The 18,916-nt window shown below is 40.0% G+C and overlaps 3 protein-coding genes across 3 annotated transcripts; all 3 read right to left on the bottom strand.

Annotated features, from left to right (window-relative positions):
• Positions 1-13,534: 13,534 nt before the first annotated feature.
• LOC125219014 (scopoletin glucosyltransferase-like) lies at positions 13,535-15,164 on the bottom strand. The gene has a single exon (XM_048120852.1). The coding sequence runs from the start codon at positions 15,121-15,123 to the stop codon at positions 13,708-13,710; it is 1,416 nt and encodes a 471-aa protein (XP_047976809.1). The 5' UTR covers positions 15,124-15,164; the 3' UTR covers positions 13,535-13,707.
• Positions 15,165-15,619: 455 nt separating this feature from the next.
• On the bottom strand, positions 15,620-17,656 carry LOC125221251 (stress enhanced protein 1, chloroplastic-like). The gene is made up of 5 exons (XM_048123375.1): positions 17,627-17,656; positions 17,099-17,249; positions 16,944-17,024; positions 16,583-16,755; positions 15,620-15,861 (listed from the first exon to the last, which is right to left on the bottom strand). Exons 1-5 carry the CDS (start codon positions 17,654-17,656, stop codon positions 15,757-15,759), a joined length of 540 nt encoding a protein of 179 aa, XP_047979332.1. The 3' UTR covers positions 15,620-15,756.
• On the bottom strand, positions 17,591-18,648 carry LOC125223988 (probable carbohydrate esterase At4g34215). The gene is made up of 2 exons (XM_048127314.1): positions 18,026-18,648; positions 17,591-17,955 (listed from the first exon to the last, which is right to left on the bottom strand). The coding sequence occupies exons 1-2, from the start codon at positions 18,551-18,553 to the stop codon at positions 17,740-17,742; spliced, it is 744 nt and encodes a 247-aa protein (XP_047983271.1). The 5' UTR covers positions 18,554-18,648; the 3' UTR covers positions 17,591-17,739.
• Positions 18,649-18,916: the final 268 nt, after the last annotated feature.

Below are 18,916 nucleotides of genomic sequence, written 5' to 3'. Positions count from 1 at the left end.
ACATCACGTCTCATATTCGGCCAATGAAAAGACGCTGCCAATCGGCGGAGCGTTCTCTCAAAACCCGGGTGACCCGCCAACGGAGTGCTATGATGCTCATGTAACAGCGAGTCTCGTAGAGGGGAATCCTTGCTCACCATAATCCTACGACCCCAATAAATCAACCCATCGGCAAGGCAAAACTTTGAATCCGCCGTCCCCGCCTCAATCTGCCCCCTCAAGGCGCGCAATTCCGGGGCATCGGTCGTCTCCTCCCTCAACAAATTCAAAAGGTCCGGTATAGGATGTGCCAAAGCTGTAAGAAGTGCAGCGTCCGTCCCGACATCCTCGTCGCGGCGCGAGAGCGCATTCGCCCCCTTGTTGGCTGCTCCTGCTTTGTACTCTATCGAAAACTTGTATCCCATCAACTTGCGAACATAGAGATGCTGCTCTGGCGTTTGGATAACTTGTTGCAGCAACTCCCGCAAACTCTTTTGGTCGCTCCGAATGATAAATTCCCTGCCTAACAAATACTGACGCCACTTCTGGATCGCCTCCACAATTGCATACAGTTCTTTGTGGTAGGTCGAAGCGCTCCGACGCTGAGGCCCAAGCTTCTTGCTGAAGAAAGCCAAAGGGTGCCCGTTTTGCATGAGGACTGCACCAATCCCAAAATCAGACGCATCAGTTTCCAAGTAAAATTGTTGAGAGAAATCTGGCAAGTAAAGAACCGGTGCGGTAGTCATGGCTCTCTTCAAAGACTCGAAGCTGTCCGCAGCAGCTGGCGACCATGCGAAGGAATCCTTCTTAAGAAGGTCGGTGAGAGGCGCGGCGATAACTGCGTAGTGCGCAATAAATCGCCGATAGTAGCCCGTCAGACCCAAAAACCCACGGAGTTGGCAGATAGTGGAGGGTGGAGGCCAATCGACCATTGCCGCTATCTTCGCCAGGTCGGCCTTGAGTTGCCCCGCTGTTACCAAATGACCCAAATAGTCCACCGCTGTACTGCAGAATGAACACTTGGAAAGCTTTACAAAGAAGTGGTGCTCCGCCAAAATAGATAGGACTTCATCGAGGTGGGTGATGTGAGAATCCACAGTGGGACTGTAGACTAAGATATCATCAAAAAAAACAATCACCGACTTCCGCAAGAGGGGCTGAAATATGCAATTCATTGCTGATTGGAACGTCGACGGGGCGTTCGTCAGGCCAAATGGAATCACAAGAAATTCAAAATGGTCGTCATGTGTTCGGAACGCCGTTTTGTAAGCGCCAGACTCATGCATTCGGATTTGATGATACCCGGATCGAAGGTCCAATTTGGTGAAAAACCTGGCCGCTCCCAATTCATCAAAAAGCTCATCAGCCGTCGGGATCGGAAAATGATCAGGGACCGTGGCCTTGTTCAAAGCCCGATAGTCTATACAAAACCAAAACGTGCCGTCCTTCTTCCGAACCAATAACACCGGGGAAGAAAAAGGGCTATGGCTATGTTGAATAACGCCCTGATCCAGCATATCTTTAACTTGGCGCTCAATTTCGTTTTTCTGGAAATATGGATACCGATAGGGACGCACGTTCACCGGCTTAACATTGGGCAATAGATGAATGCGGTGATCAAACTGACGTGCCGGAGGTAATCCGCTTGGCATCCGAAAAACAGCATGGTGTCGGGCGAGAACATCGCCAATCGCTGGGGGAAGGTCGGTGGGAAACTCAATTTCCGCGGTTGGCGGTTCGGCGGCAGCCACTGCGGTTGTCTGAATCACCTCGTAAAGCTCGAACATGGACGAGTGCGACATCAAGGATGCGAAAGAATTTAAGGATAGCGGTGCTGGGGAGGGCTGCACGCCTGACAGGATAATCAGCTTGTCATCCTTCATGAACTCCATTGATTTAGCCGGAAAATCGGTGGTCACCCGGCCCAGGGACTCCAACCACTCCATACCCAATATGACATCCGGGTCGTGGATCGGCAGAATGTGCGAATCGATCGAAAACATAGTCCCCTACATCGTCAGGCGAGCGCCTTTACACATATGGGAGCACAACAATGAAGCTCCATTTCCTACATACACTCTGAATGGCCGGATGGCCGTGAGCGGGAGGCACAGCTTCTCCGCGACCTGGGGGTGCAAAAAATCATGCGAGCTTCCGGTATCAATGAGAACCTCCACAGGTTCAGAGTCGATCGTGCCCGACAGAGTGAGCGATTTGGATTGGCGCTTGCCTTCCATAGTCAATAGATGTGATAGGTCCGAGGTGATCACCTCATCCTCAATCGGCTCGTCCCGAATCTCCACCGGGTCATCCTCATCCTCACAAACCCCCACATAAGCCAAAAAACGGTGTTTACACACATGCCCAGCGACCCATTTCTCGGGGCAGTAAAAACAAAGTTGGAGCCTCCTCTTCTCCGCCTTCTCCGCTGCTAACAGACGGATGATTGGGGTGGAAGCGGTCCCCTGCGGGTGTGGTATAGAAGACGCCGAACGAATGACCGGAGCCGGCGATGCCTGGCTGGTGGTTACTTGTGGGGTCCCTTGGCTGGGCCCGCGGCTATCTCTCTGCTGCCACTGTCTCCGGGCGAAAGATGGTAGTGGCTGTGGCGTCTCTGTTCTGCAAGACGCGATCTGTAAGGCAAGAGCGAAAGCTGCCGCCAATGAAGCGGGCCGGTGAAGTAGGACCTCATCTTGGATTGGTTGTTTCAACCCGGCAACATACAAGTCAAGGAATACGTGGTCAGGGACGCCAATAATCTTAGTTTGTAATTTTTCAAAAGCCAATTGATATTCCGAAACCGTACCTGACTGTTGGAGTTTCTTTAGGAGCCCCATAGGCTGACATAGCAGTGAGGGTCAAACCGCCTTCGCACGTCATCCAAGAACTCCGACCATGTCACATATTCATGACTAGAGCAGTAGTTCCAAATCCAATCTGCTACACTCGGCTCGAATAGCATAATGGTATAATGCAGCCGCTGGGCCTCCGGTGTGCCCACATGATCGAAATAGAACTGGACTCCTCGAATCCAGTTGTTGACCTCCGTACCATCAAAACGTGGGGGGTCCATCTTGATTTTGGGACGTTGCTGATCTGGCTGAAAGGATCCGAACGTAGGTATTGGCCCCTGCGGGCCCCAACAAGACGATGCACTCACCATCTGAGGGCGAGAAATCGGAAGGCGATCCATCGATCGTTGTTCCGGTTGGCAAGACTGCCATAACTGAGGAATCGGCTGGGAGAATCTGGTCGATATCGGTATTGAGCCCCCGGTATCTTGGATTTGTGGGCCTAGGGTTTGGGAAGGCCCCAACGAGAACGGCGGCAAGGACAGGGCCTGGGTGGGGATACCCACGGTCGGCGTTGGAGTAAACGTGAACATGGGCATGGAGCCCGTCTTCAGTGGGGAGAACGCCGGTGAAAACGGCAGTTCCGCCCCCAAAAGTTACGTCAGTAGCTCTGGAATCCGAAGCAACCCATCGTGATTGCATCTCGTTAACCATAGCCGTGAGTTGCACGACTTGGGAAGAAAGAGCAGACACCGCGGGGTCTGTGATCACCCCTGTCGATGGCGGTGAAGTAGTCCCGGCGATCGTCGCGGTGCGATTGGCACCCGAAGTAGTGATGGTCATGGTCCACGGAAGGAAGAGAACCGGTGAAAGCACCAGTTGATACGAGGGAGCCCCGTATCAGACCGGAACAGGGGAGATTTCGCCGGACTGCGGTGACGTTCCTTCTCTCTAGGGTTGAGAGAAAGAAACTTGCGTGAAAAGTAAATAACAAAAATTAGGAAAATTCTGTTGTATTGATTCTTAGCGGTTTCAATGTACAGAATTCCTATTTATACTAAGGACCCTAGGTTTGGTTCGACTCGATCATTCCGGGAAAGAACCAACAAGAAAACCCGAAACGGAGCTTATAAATTGCTCGACTCAATAGTTCCAAAAATAGATAATTCCAACAAAAAGAAAATAATAAAAATAATCGAAACTACTAATCTAGTGAGAGACATAATCTTTAAACCACGCCGGCGGTCTTCTTTGCCTCGATGGACGGTCGGGCTCTTTCCCACGTCTCCCTCTTCCATGCTCACGTCCTCCTCGGAGTCTTCGCTTTCCGGCGACTCCGCTGTCTCTTCTACCCTCGTCACATCCCTCGTTGGTGAAGTAGTTGTATCCGTATCAGACGGCGATGGCAAGTGCGAGTACTGCTCCGTCGAGAGCAAAGTGCATTAACGACGCCACGCTTGATGTCACCTCCAAGGACCTCTACTGCTCCGACCACACTGTTGTTCTGGTCGATTTCTCTGATGCTTCCTCCACAATCGATAATACTGAGTCTTGGTAGGAATGCTATTTTCGATATTAGTGTGTTTTTATGTCTTCACTGCTACTTTATCTTCTTGCATTATTAGCTCGGGCTTTACTTCGTTGAAAAGGACCTCTGTTTGCTCGTTTCCGAGAGTTTTTATTGTTGTTGGATTAAAAAAAGTTATTGATGTTCTTTCGGCTGCCAACTGGGGGTAGTTATGCTTAGTGGAGAGCACAATAAGGGGGAGAAAGGGTTCTTGGAAAAATAGCCACAATGTAGTTTAATTAAAGGGAAAACTGATAGAAATTCTCATTGCATGTTCTATAGTCTAATTCTAGGTCCTTGATTTTATTCGAATTAAAGGGAAAAACTGATAGAAATTCACACTGCATATCCTGCAATCTAAAGTTACATGATACTCCATCCGTCTTTTTAAAATATAGCAACTCTTTCATTTTAGTACGTTCCTTAAAAATAGCAACTTTCAAACTTTCTATTTTAGGAAATCTTTACGACCCATATAAATCAATTTATTTACCACTTATACCACTAATAAAGTAGACCTCATAATCTACTAACATTAATTTCATTACTTTTTTCTCTTCATCTCTCTTACTTTATCAAAAAAAAATTCTCTCTTAGTTTACCAATTTTCTCTCTCCATCTCTCCTACTTTACTAAATTGTGCATTAAAACTTGTGGCGTTTTAAATATTTCTATTTTTAAAAAATGGAGGGACTATGAGGAGGTCAAATAAGTATCATTACAATCTTTGTGCAAATTTTTACTGAATAGAGATTCAATTTAGTAAGCAAATGCAATGTGTACGCATGTGAGTAATCATCTGAGGCAGGTACATTTCAATAACATAAGTTTTTCTTATCTCTCTATCATTCGCTCCCTCCATATGGTAGGTGGTGGGACAAACACGAACACGACCAGTTAAGAATACTGACTCAGCTTATTTTAACACAAGTAATACCAGCAAGTGTACGGGGCTAGTGTAGCAATTAGCAAGCAAGAGTATCGTATCCCATAGAGACAAATTGGAATCAACTTAACTACCACGAACAAATATTAACTACTATCTAGACACTTAGAAAGAGTTTGGTTTGTTCTAACACTAATAAAAGCATATGAAAAGCAAGTAATCAAATAAGAACAAGTAAACACGAAGTGAAGAGATAATATGGAGAAAATTGTAGAACTCAAGGATCCGATGCACAATTCCAAGCTCTTATCCAATCAAATTGCGTTACCTTTTGGTGTCTCTAGAGTTATTAAGTCGACCGCAATTATAGATTAAACCCCCTCCCGAGGTGAGAAACTTGTAGATTAGGTGCTAGGATTGAAGTCCCCTTCTAATCCTAAACCCCTAACTCCCAAAAGCTCGATTAGGTCAAAGACCTCACTCAAAACCTCAACTCTCCCGAGTTCTATTGTATTAAGGTGTGAATTATTCTTATTTCCAGATTAATTATTTCATCTCCCGATTAATCTAATTAATCCTACACAATCAAGTGGTGATCAAGCAATTGAAAGGAATAAACCCAAGAATAATCAAATAACTACAAGAGCAAGGCAAAAACAAAATTAATTGAATAAAAACTATGAAATTAGTGCATCATCACCAAGAATTCTACAAAAAATGTTTAGCTACTCATATTCTTCATAAAAACCATGTTTTGAAACAAGATATTCTACGAAATGCATGAAGAAGAGATTAAGATACTCCTATGAGAATGAATCTACGGAATGGCAACTACAATATTCCGATTGGAAGTCTTCAATCTTCAATTCTCTGTCTCAAAGTGTTATTGGGGGTGTGTGTGAGTGTTGGAGGCGGTAAGGTAGAATGAATGAACCCTAGCCTTTTTCTTATTTTTCTGCCATAAAAAATCGCATTTTTGGCAAAAGAATACGCCCAAAACAACGTACCCGGCCGGGTGGTATTATAAAGGGTAAAAATCAGCCGGTCGGGTGATGATTTTCGACCAGTTTCTGACCTTTTCAGCGCAGAATCGTCGGACCAGGCCAGGTGAATTTACAGGGTAATAATTCACCCGGCCGCGTGAAAGTTTCTAGAATGCGCAGTGTTCTTATAATGGCCATAACTTCTTCTACCGAACTCCGATTGAGGTGTGCGAGATACACACGCGAAGCTCTTTCGAAGACGAAGAGATTGATATGCATTAGAGGCTGATTGGACTTCAAAATCTCTAATAAAAATGTCTCAAACCAAGACTGTTGCACATCCACATATTTTGTACCTTTTTCCTACACATTCTTAACAAAATGGTCAACATACCAACATAATAGAAATATAGATATAAACACGCCCAATAATAGACAAAATATGATCATATTCATACAAAACCACCCTCTAAAACCATGTAAAACAAACATACCCTAAATCCAAACATGAACCCGACCTGCTACCCTCAAACCCGAACACGACACGAACCTGAAAAGATCCACTTTGGGTCAACACGACACGTTAACAACAAAAACATGACACGACACTATAACAACACGACCTGATAGCACAAAAAAAAAAAAGACACGACCTGATAGCACGATAAGAACCTGATAACAACTGTTCTTGATTAACAAAAGTTACAAAACCTTTGAATTTGATCATTAAGAGCCTAACTAAAAATCTAGATCTGATTACACAATCTGATCTGATGAACAATAACATCATCTAGAAACAAAATCCAAGTCCAACAAAAAAAATACTCCCTCCGGCCATGAATAGGAGTCTCGTTTTTCTATTTTAGTCCGTCCGCGAGTAGGAGTCTCTATTCACTTTTACCATAAATGGTAATATGGTCTCACCTTCCACTAACTCATTCCACTCATATTTTATTTAAAACTATTATACATAAGTAGGACCCCTATTTCACTAACCTTTTTTTACCCATTTTTCTTAACATTTCTTAAAACCTGTGCTGCCAAGATATGAGACTCCTAATGGCGGATGGAGGGAGTATATCATTTTTAAAATACTAAAAATTAATAATATTATAATATTATATTTTAACGGGTAACACATACCTGACACGAACAAGATACAAACACAACACGAAATTTCCATGTTCTTACTGGGTTGACCCGATAAGGACACGAATCCAATAAACTTTGACCTAAACCTATTAATTTCATATGGATTCGTGTCGTGCTGAAAATTATCGGTCCTATTTCAAACATGCATAATAGTTGGATTTATCTTATGGAGTAGGAGTCGTATCTATCGTTGAGGAAGAGTAGATTGAAATCCATAAATCGCCTTTCACGGGTTAAAAGGTATAATGCCTGTATTAAAAAGGGGTACTAACAAAATTTTGTATTCAAATGGGAACCAAATGTATTTCTTTCAAATATGATAATTATCTCTTTTTTACCCTTATAAATATTTTAATATTGTTTTTCTTTTGCAATATAATTACACAATCGGTCTCAAACAAACAGTAATATTATATTTGTTTAGAACATTCACTCGGGAGTACAAATTTAGATTTTCCTAATAACAATGAATACAGTATCATAAAATATAAAATTTAAAATATTTTTAAAAACCTTTTAGAAAACATTTTGTCTCATTAGTAACGTCTCAAAATGAAAATTATAAGGAAATGTAGTTTTTAACTTTTTTTGAATATATGTTAAATGGCACTTTTAAGATAATTTTAAACATATATTTGTGTTTGACAAATTATAAATGGACCACCCGCCACCGTGTCTGCAGACATCCTCTCCTTTTTTAACCAAACTGAACCATCGATTTCCAGCATAGTCGATTTCAACGAAATATAGGAGTACACCTATTTATAAAAAAATAAAAAAATAAAAAAAAAACTAAATTTGTTTTCTAGAGTGTATATAGTGAATAAAATTAGTACTAACTTTTATTTGCTGAGGTCAGAATCTGAATTTGATAATTAAATTATTAAAGAAACACATATTAAAGACATTTATAACGATAAACTACACTACTTATATTTAATAGAGTCATGGACTACTCCTGGTAATAGAAAATTTTGAGAAATTCTTATTTGCTCCTTGACAAATATATCAAGAGTGTAAATATAATATAGCGTGTTGAAGTATGACAGATCTATTTAATTTTAATGTGCATTTTAAACAAACTTTAATTGAACAAATGTTGTTTATGGATTTGAACGTATTGAAATTGTTGTTGAGGAGATTAGGACTAAAAGAAATATAATTGTTGTTGATTTATGCATTGGTCAATGCTATTTTTCTATTGTACCATGACTAAGCCTTTAAATGGTGTTGACATGATCTATGGCAATATGTGAAGGTTTTTATCACTATTGGATCTCTTGTAAATTATATTGTGAGAAATGGGTTGAGATTGCAATATGTCCATTGCCGTACTCATTTCTTTGATTCGTTGAAGCAATTGCATGAAAATGTTTTGACAAGCTCGACTTGTGCTTTAAGCATATATTTGAAGTCCTAATTAAGCATGTTAGGTTGCCATATTCGTCTTCATGGAGTAATACTATGGAGTAATACTAAGTCTTTGGATTTAAACATGAGAAATGTTGGTACACAAAAAGACTTTTCTAGCAGTCCAAATTATAATTTGGAGTTTATACAATATTTAGATTTTGCATTTGATTACATCCCTGTATAAATATATAGTATTGTAGTAATAAATAAGAGAGTAAAGGTCAATTTTGGTCCTAAACATATGACCGAAATACAAATTTGGTCCAAAACATTCACTTTTTGAAAAACAGGTCCATAACATACGAAATTCGTGTCGTTTACGTCCGTTTTTTACGGTGCCGTCAATTTTTAACGGTCAACCATCGATTAGCACAATTTTGACCCAATTAAGCTTAATATTGGATTATTAGGCATCTAATTATTTTATAATTACCAAACAGGTCAAATATATTTAGCAAATGAACCATCTTAGTCCTAAACATTTACAGATATAGCAAAAGGTCTTGTCGTCTGGTTCCCTACAACCAAACCTCTTGTTCCCCACCACCAACCAACACACCTCCATTCCCTTTCGGTTTCTGAGGCGGCGGAAGCGGAAGGTCGTGTCGGAGCTTAGTCCGCCTCTCAGAATCATCGTTATTTCTGGAAAATTGAACGGCGGAGCTCCACAGTCGGAAAAACTAGGGTTTTTCATCATCCTCCTTGCATCGTCTTCTTTTATCAGGGAGTACTTTGTCGTCGGACTCGACTTCTGGAATTGGAGAAAGCTCGATTTCTGCGTCGGCATTAGGGTTTGCCAACGGACCTTGTTCCATTTGCTTCGGAAGAGGAGAATGGTATCCGACAGGATCGGGCTCCGACCGCCCTTCACTTTCTTGGCCGGATTCGTAGCTAGGGTATTTTTGTGTAGAACGGCGAGAAGAGAGATAAGATAGTTGGAGAATTAGGAGACGATTAAAAATGCTAAAGGAATTGAAAAAGAATTTAAATCCATTTAATTAGCAAAATAATTAGATGCCTAAGAGCACTCCCAATGCACTCGGCGTTAAATCCAGCGTTTTATCGCCGAAAATTCGCCGGCTATGGGGAGGAATCGGCGATAATCCGGCGTTAATTCGGTAGAATTAACGCCGAATCCCGAAAATTCGCCGGATTATCGCCGACCACTGTGGGCGATAATCCGGCGATAAAAATAGTTTTTTTTTTTTTTTTTTAATTTCCCCCCCTATAAATTTAAAATTTAATAATTAATTTAAAATAATTTCCCCCCTATTTTTTTTTAAATTTTCGTCGTTGTAATTTTTTACTCGTGTTTAATACAACGAACTTTATTACTATTATTTGTCTTGTCTTATAAATTAGCTAGCTTTATTATATACAAAAATAAAACAATTAAATTAGTAATGATGTAAAAATGAAATGTTGAGTTAGGGAGAAACCATTGGAGCAGTTGGCTAAAAGTTGGCTAAAAACTGGGGATAAATTTTGGTGCTGATGTGGCAGGAGTTAGGGAGAAATAAGGGAGTTTTTAGGGAGAGCATTGGGAGTGCTCTAATAATCCAAGATTAAGCTTAATTGGGTCAAAATTGTGCTAATCGATGGTTGACCATTAAAAATTGACATCACCGTAAAAAATGGACGTAAATGACACGAATTTCATATGTTATGGACCTGTTTTTCCAAAAGTGAATGTTTTGGACCAAATTCGTATTTCGGTCATATGTTTAGGACCAAAATTAACCTTTTCTCTTAATAAGATTACTATAAATTAATTCGATTGCCTCTTCATATAGCAATGTTTTACTTGACCTAAGTCAAAGTCAAACCAAATCAAACAATAAATAATAGTTTGATTAAATGTCACTAGCTTACACAACATCTCTACTTATAGATATATTTTAAAACATGCTAAATAGTAGATAGCCGATGTTTAATTTTCTGTCCAAATTCACTATTTATTTAATGTCACTAGTTTACACAGCATCTCTACTTATAGACATATTTAAAAATGCACTAAATAGCGATGTTAAATTTTCTGCTCAAATTCACTATTTATGTTGACAAAACAGTAGTGCTACGCCTACATTACAATTCAATATATAAATACCAGTGTTTTAAAAACCGAACGGACCGGCCGGTTCGACCGGTTCAACCGCGAATTGGCAGGCAGTCCGATCCGGTTCACCCCTAAAAACACTAGCTTGTTGAACTGCCGTGAACTGGTGGAACCAGCCGGTCAGACCGGTCCAACCGTCAACCGGAAATCGATTTTTTGAATTTTTTTCACTTTTCAAAATATTTTTTCAAAATTTGTTGTTTGTTAGGGCTTGAACACATAACCTCATCTCCAAATACCAACTCCTTTACCACTCCACCACATGGTCATTTTGAAATAATATGAACATTAATTATTGTTATACATTAAATATGAATATTTTTTCCACCAAACTAATAATTCATTTTAAATTTTTTTTATATTTTAATTATGCTTTTACAATCACTAATATTTTACAATATAGGAGTTTATAATTATACATAGAGTTTAATAGTTTTTAATATTGTGTAACTAATCATTTATATATTTCATTTTATTTATCTACAAAAATTTATGAAATTTTATTATTTATGAAATTTTAATATTTTTACTTACAACTAATTATATACTCCTATAAGGTTATTGTTTTTTTATATACAAATACTTAGATGTAAATTTAATATATTTTCTATATTTTATATTTAATTATATGTATTTAAAATAGTATAACGGTTCGACCAGTGATTAAACCGGTTGGACCGGTTGAACCGTGAGCCAGTAGCTTCTCTGGTTCGTTCACTGGTCCGGTTTTTAAAACATTGATAAATACTCTCTCTAGTCCTATTAATTGTCCCATTTTGCAATTTTTGTTAAGTCCCTAATAATTCCCCCATCCCACTCACTATTATTACTATAAATCATATATATAATATATATAAAGTAATACACTCATTTCACTAACTAATTTATTCCATTATTCCTAAAAAAAGTTAAACAATTTCTTAAATCTGCATTGGTCAACTATGAGACTATTAATGGGGACGGATGGCGTGGCTATTATTGTAGTGGCTCGAAGTTTTGCGTCTTAAATTGCTACAATTTTTGAAATTTTATGTTATTGTTTGTTCGAGAAAGTTTTTTTTATGCGATTTATTTTATTTGCACGTAACTGTATTACGTAGATTAAGTACCTTTTTGTGAAAAGAAAAAATGAGTGCGTTGAATCATGTGGGTCACTGCATAATTTTCTAGCCTATTTCTTCTTATTATTTTCTACCCCCTTACATTATTGGAGAAGACTTATTTTTCTTGGATTTAATAAACTGCATTGAATTATTATCCAAATTCAAATCTTTCCTACTCTATCTGTCCCACATAATTTTATCCAGTATTTTATTTTGGGTCATCCCACATAATTTTATCCATTTCACTTTTACCATTTTTAACAGTGGACCTCATATTCCACTAACTCATTCCTACTCACATTTTATTATAAAACTAATACTTTAACAGTATGACTCACATCCCACCAATTTTTTCAACTCACTTTCCATTAGATTTCTTAAAACCCGTGCCGGGTCAAAGTGTCCCAAATTATGTGGGACGGAGGGAGTATTTATTTATACCCAAATTTTCAAACCCATCTCTTTTCTTGGAGAACATTCAAAAATCTTCTAATTCCTAGGAGATAGAATTATTTTATGGATTTAATTAATATCTTTTGAATATTTTTTTAATTAGATCCGATTAAGTCCTACTATATCTTAGCAAATCATATCAAATCTAATTCTTTCATTATCCTATTTAAATTTGTATCTAAGTATATTCAAATTTGTTAAAACTTAAACCATTTATATTAATGAGTTCACATTAGAATTGATTTGGGTTGCCTCATTGGAGTCGACCTTTGCATAGCTCAATTTTATCTCTATTTGAATAGTAATGCACTAAATATATCAATTCTAAGACAATCCAAGCACATTAAGCGATAATAACATTCCAAAATTACCACTAATTAATGTCAATACATTTTTCTAGCTTAATATGGTTTCTTGCTTGAATGTGATGTGAGCCAGAACTTCTAACGTCAATACATTTTCTAGCTTAATATGGTTTTAGTTACTCAAAAAGACTTTTCAAGAGCAACTTATCTTAGCTTCTCAATGTGAATTGTATGAATTCCACACTTTGTGGTTGTATCTATTTGGGTTATTGAGTTATCAAAAGATGTAAAGATACTTTGATGAATTCCACACTTGGGTGATTGTATTTATTTGAGATATCAATAATTGTAAACATATGTATTTCTATTTGATAGAATCAATTTATATGTATCTCTTAATTAAAATAGTCTATATCCAAGATTCCAAGAAGAAATCCTAATCGACAACACTTCTTATTTTTTAGCTATTTATATTTTTCTAGTTTATTTCAATGTTATACTTCTTATTTATTTACTATTCATATTTTTCTTCCATAACACTTCTTTCTTTCATGAACTATCCATACTTTTCTTGTTTATTTCTGTCATAACACTAATTTTTTTTCTTTATTATTCATATTTTCTTTATGCATGTTTATATATTACTCATCTTACTTCTATTTTTCTTTACTATTTCATAATTTATTTGCTATCCATACATTTCTTGATCATTTCTATGACATACTAACACTCACTCCATCTTGATGAAGTTCAAGGCAATTCTTTGGTAACTTCAAGATAAGTCCTGGAAAATGCATACCCATGCTCACGGTGCACATCATTACTGTTGCATAATAGTACTACTATATTACATTATTGTTACATAAAACTATATAATTACATGACAAGGAAAAAACCCACCAAAGTCCAAACAAAACATGATATAAAAACTCGTTAATATTATGGAGTATTCAAATTATCACATTATTTCCGTCTTCTTAGGAGGGACGTAAGTGGCGATATCCTGAATGAGAGCAGTGAGATGATGATAAGACGACCCTCCTTCCTCAACTGCCTTCCTCGCCATCTCCTTATAATCCACCGCCCTCCTCCTCATCTCCGCCGCCGCTCCCCCCACCATAACCGCCTGCACCGCCTTCGCCACTGCCTCCCAACTCACCCCATCATTCGCTCCCCTCTGCCACTTCTTATTCCCAACCGGAACCCCAATCCCCAAAACCTCCGTCACCAACTTCTCGTTGAAAAACTGCTCCGCGAATAGCGGCCACGTCACCATCGGTAACCCCGCGCACACGCCCTCCAGAGTCGAGTTCCATCCACAGTGCGTCACAAACGCCCCAACCGCAGGGTGGTCGAGGATTGCAACTTGCGGGGCCCACCCCCTCACAATTAGGCCTCTTCCTTCCATCCTCTCTTCAAACCTCTCCGGCAGCCACTCCTCCTCGTCTCCGTCTCCGCTCCTCACAATCCAGATGAAGCTCTGGCCAGCGGCGTCGAGTCCATTCGCGAGCTCATTCAACTGAGCCGGAGTGAACTTCGCCATGCTACCGAAACACACGTAGACTACAGAATTGGCCTTTTTCGAATCCAGCCAAGCCAAGCATTGGTCACCGTTGATTTCGTTTCCGTTTCCGCCATTGGTGCAGAGAGAAAGAGGGCCTAAGCTCCAGGCCTGCCTCCCCAAAACATGTGTGTAATGGCAGGCGTAGTCGGGCTCGAGCTCATGGAAGCTGTTGATGACGACGCCGTAGCTTCTGGCGTCGGATTCCCTCATCTGCTGAATCCAGCGGCTGAAATCGTCTTTGTTCTCGTGCAAATTGTAATCAGACACCTGCGTCTTGACGAGCTTGACTTGGTGAGGGAGATTAGGGATGAGAAAGGGCTCGGAATCGGAGGCCACGTCGTTGAAAGGCTTGTGGCGGCGCATCTCCTCAGAGACGCAGAGGGAGAAGTAGCTGGTTCCGTGGAAGACGAGGCGAGGGATGCCGAAGCTGAGGGCGGAGTCGGCCGTCCACGGCAGGAACATGTCGGAGACGAGGCAGTCTGGATTGATGCGTTTTACAAGGTCCTCGAAGGGGTGTTGGAGAAGAGAGAGGGCTTTGAAGAACATGGGGAGAAGGGTGGGGTCGGAGGTGACTTGATCGAGGCTGACGATGTGGGGAGGGAGGCCGGAGTCGTGGTGAGGGAATGGGAGGGTGATGAGGTCGATTGGGAAGCCGGAATTTTGAGCGGTCTTGACTGGTTGGGAGAATGCCGGGGTGGAGATGATGGTGGCTTTGAGGCCGCGGGAGGTGAAGAGTTTGGCCATGTCGATTGCTGGGATCATGTGGCCGTGGGCCATCAATGGGAGGAAGAAGAAGTGAAGTTGTTTCATAGTTGTTGATTGATGATATTGGATGGAAGTGAAGTGAGTCCAGACCAGACCAGTGTGTACATATAAATAAGTGAAGGAGTAACACTTGTCGCTGCATGAGAATGTGAAATGGGCTCTTACATGGACAGCAGTACAAGTGCTTCGCCGCGTGTATGCATCATCACCTAAATGAATAGTAATATTCTGATTTACAACTATTGTTCACTAATGTATTCAGTTTGTCCCGTTTTAGAATCTAATTTTCTTATTATCTAATCTATTATACAAGCATGGGCTATAATAATTTAAGCTTTGAATATGAATGCAATTGGATACTACAATGCACTCTTGTTTGGCTTCCCATAGGGGCTAATGAATACCATGCACCTTTTCCTAAGGGACCACTTGTTTCTAAAACCAATTCAGAACTCAAAGACTACTAACTTGCCAGTTTCTGTGCACAACGTCTCGAAACTAAGCGTTAAAAACTACAACCATGACCATGATGTTTCCATTGTTAATCATACAAATAACCTGGATTTGATATAAAGAACCTCAATATCTTTACACTTTCAAGATACGTATGTGGAAAGTGTACATCTTTCAAAAGTAAATACATACACATAGAAGGCATCTTCATGAAAACAAATGTGATCAATTCTTGGATGCAGACTGAAAGATGAAGACTGCAGTGAGAGCTACCACCAATGCTGTGACTGCTAACGCCACTGTTGGCAGAGGATCTGTGAGCCCAAAATTCTGCCAAGAGAGCAAGAAATACATAATTCAGTAATCTATGAAAAAAGAAAAAGCGAAAAAAAGGAAAGAAATGAAACTTAGAAGTATCATGGAACTGTTGGTCTAAAGCTACTCTAGTATCAATTTTTCCCATTTGAAATGTTGATTGATATCTGTACAAAAGATTGTTTACTCACCAACAAGGAGGTAGAAGAAGAAATAGTATGCTACTCCCATTTTGAACCTCATCAAAACAAGGATGCAAATACAAACTCATCGGCTTTCACGATAAGTAGTATTTTCATACTCCTATATTGCATAAATGCTAGTAGATTTTACATCTACAAAAGCCTATGGATAAGGCTTTGTACAAAGGATACTACACATTGCCAGAATTATCATATATGGTCCATGACCACCATCAAAACAAGCTATTCTAGATACCTTTAGCTACAATTGAATTACAAAGCGCCACCCATATCTCTTGCACTAAGATGGTTGATGGTATTGCTACTCAATCAACAATATACGAGTAACTAGAACCCAATACCTAAAGACAATAATGGCTGTAGCCATGATAGTTAATTATCCAAAGCCTAAAGGTATATATGGTTGGAACATCTTTCCAATAAAACACAATAGAATAGATGAGGCTGTGAAATATAGGTCATTATGCAAAGATAGTAAATTATCATCCATGAAGGGATACTAATCTGAAGAAAAGCATAGTAATGTAGTATACCTGTAGAAGCCCCTTGCCAGTAGCAATTTCAACACTAATAGCAGCAGCAAAACCAACCATAGCGAGTCGTCCCAACCACACATCTAAGCCACTGCCTTGTTCATTTGTACTCTGCTCACATCTTACAGACACTGATGTTGCCTTTCTCCGGTAGATTGGTTGTGTCCGAATCGCTGATCAAGACCAACATAAATTACCACATCTTGACTTTCAAAACCAAGAATCTTAGCTATATCAATGTCGAGTGTAGAAAATCCATAATCAAAATCAAGATAAACAAGTAAATTGTAAGTATTCCAAAACCACTGCAACAATTGTATACAGAGAATGAACATCAAACTATAAAACGGAGATTTCTCACAGAGAGGGGAACCAGTGGCGAAGGCGGTGCCGAATTGACGAGAAGAAGAAACTAATTTAGCATGATGAGGCATACGAGTATCTGCAAAGTAGGAGTTAGAATCGTGGCTTCACAAATTGTACTACTCCACATGAGAAAGAGAAACAAAATTGTACCGCGGATTGAGGCATAGCAACAGAGAGAAGAAGAAGATAGCGCCATTGTATCCACCGTAGACCTTTTTCGACTGCTGCAACAATATCCAATACAAATCCGAATCCGACTTGTGTGAGTGGTGAGGAAGCACCCAGGAATCCCACACTTGTCCTGCACATAATAAACTCAATTTATTTCGACTCACTTCCGACTATTTAATTACACTTACTAATATTAATTTCAGTGTTTTTAAACTAGCACATTTTTTTGTTAACGAAGATAAAAGGAATGTACATAGCAATAAAAAATAAATTACTTGCAAAATAAATCTCCAAATATAAAGTGGAGTACTGTATTATTTTTATCAAATCTCTTACTTTGGGCAATTATACTTTTCAGAGATTGATCGTACTATATATATAACAAACTGAGGTTGTACCATTGAACACTCATTTGATAATACCCTCTAAATGCAAATCACCCAAAAATAAAAGGACGTAACATTAGTCACATACTTAATGGAATTATTAGATAATCGACAAATTCACCATACATTTGATGAATATAACTTGATCCATACATGAAAAAAGGAAAAAGTTTATTCGTGATACATTAAAATTGCAATAATAGGCTGGTCATGGAATTCATTCTCATAGCCCAATCAGACATGGGCCTTCTCAGTCCAAAAATTGGCGAGAAAAGCTAGGGCCAAGGAGTGGCCCAACTGAATCTGGGACTCAGTAGTAAGATGCAGATTATCCTCTTTCAGCTCCAATCCCTTTGCATCAACACATATAACATTGGGGAGATCCATTCCCAGTTGTATTGCCCTGATTTCATCCACGTATTTCTTTTCAATTCCAGATGCAATTGCCACCTGCAATTAATTTCAAAATATAGTGAGAGAGAAGAAATTATAGAAGATCTCAAATGCGGAAGGTACAAACCTGAACAACGGGAAGATTAGGCAAATTCAGATCTGCACGAACGTTGTTGATAAGCTCCTCCATTTTATGCTTGTAGGCGTCGACTTCTTCCTGCGACGTCGTATCGCTCTCCCCCTGGTACCACAGCAACGCCGCGATCTCGCTTCCGTCTCCGCCGCTGACGGCCGCTTTCGCCCGCTTCACCATGTCCTCGTAGAGGTGCTCCCCACGCGCCCATTCCCTGATCGCGGTGCCGCCGACGGCGCAGGGTACCAGCCCGATCGTCCCCACGCGCTCCTTCACCGCGTTGGCGAAGGGCATCCCGGGCCCCACGCCGCACGCCTTCTTTGTGTCGATGTCGTGATGGAGTGACTCTTGCGCCACCTCCCAGCAGAGGTTGGCGGCCAGCCGGTATATTTTTTGGGCGTCGGAGGCGCACTCGGGTGGGACGACGCCGTCCCAACGTTTTTGCGCCACACCTCCGCGGCCGGCCATGTTGCTCTGCCCCGATAAGATAAACAACGTTTTGGTTGAATTCACAACTTCCATTTCTCTCTAAGAGATGGATTTTGAGGGATTTGATTTTACTCTTGAGGTTGGTTTTCGGTGAGATATGTTTTTTTGGTGTTAAGGTGGAATGTCTATTCACCCAATGGCAGAAATAAATATACTAGTCCGTCCTGGACTCCTTGTGCGCTTTTTTTTTTTTCCACAAGTTATATACTCCCTCCATTTGCGAACAAGAGTCTCATTTCTTTTCGACACGAATTTTATGAAATGTTAAAAAAAGTTAGTGGAATAGGGGTCTCATTAGTTTAAAAAGATGTGAGTGGAATGAGTTAATGGAATTGAGGGTCTCTTTACCATTTATAATAATTATGAACCGGAACTCCAATTCACAAACGAACCAAA

This window comes from Salvia hispanica, chromosome 4 (assembly GCF_023119035.1).
Source record: "Salvia hispanica cultivar TCC Black 2014 chromosome 4, UniMelb_Shisp_WGS_1.0, whole genome shotgun sequence".
NCBI lineage: Eukaryota > Viridiplantae > Streptophyta > Magnoliopsida > Lamiales > Lamiaceae > Salvia > Salvia hispanica.
This window is presented reverse-complemented; position numbering and strand designations above follow the sequence as displayed.

Excerpts from the sequence above, each read along its gene's own strand:
- LOC125219014 (XM_048120852.1), bottom strand. The coding sequence starts at position 15,123 with ATGAAACAACTTCACTTCTTCTTCCTCCCATTGATGGCCCACGGCCAC.
- LOC125221251 (XM_048123375.1), bottom strand. The coding sequence starts at position 17,656 with ATGGATCAAGTTATATTCATCAAATGTATG. Across the intron at positions 17,250-17,626 it reads TTATATTCATCAAATGTATG|GACAAGTGTGGGATTCCTGG; the intron begins GTGAATTTGTCG and ends TATTATGTGCAG. Across the intron at positions 17,025-17,098 it reads TTGCTATGCCTCAATCCGCG|ATACTCGTATGCCTCATCAT; the intron begins GTACAATTTTGT and ends CCTACTTTGCAG.
- LOC125223988 (XM_048127314.1), bottom strand. The coding sequence starts at position 18,553 with ATGGAAGTTGTGAATTCAACCAAAACGTTGTTTATCTTATCGGGGCAG. Across the intron at positions 17,956-18,025 it reads CTAATCTTCCCGTTGTTCAG|GTGGCAATTGCATCTGGAAT; the intron begins GTTTGTACCTTC and ends AATTAATTGCAG.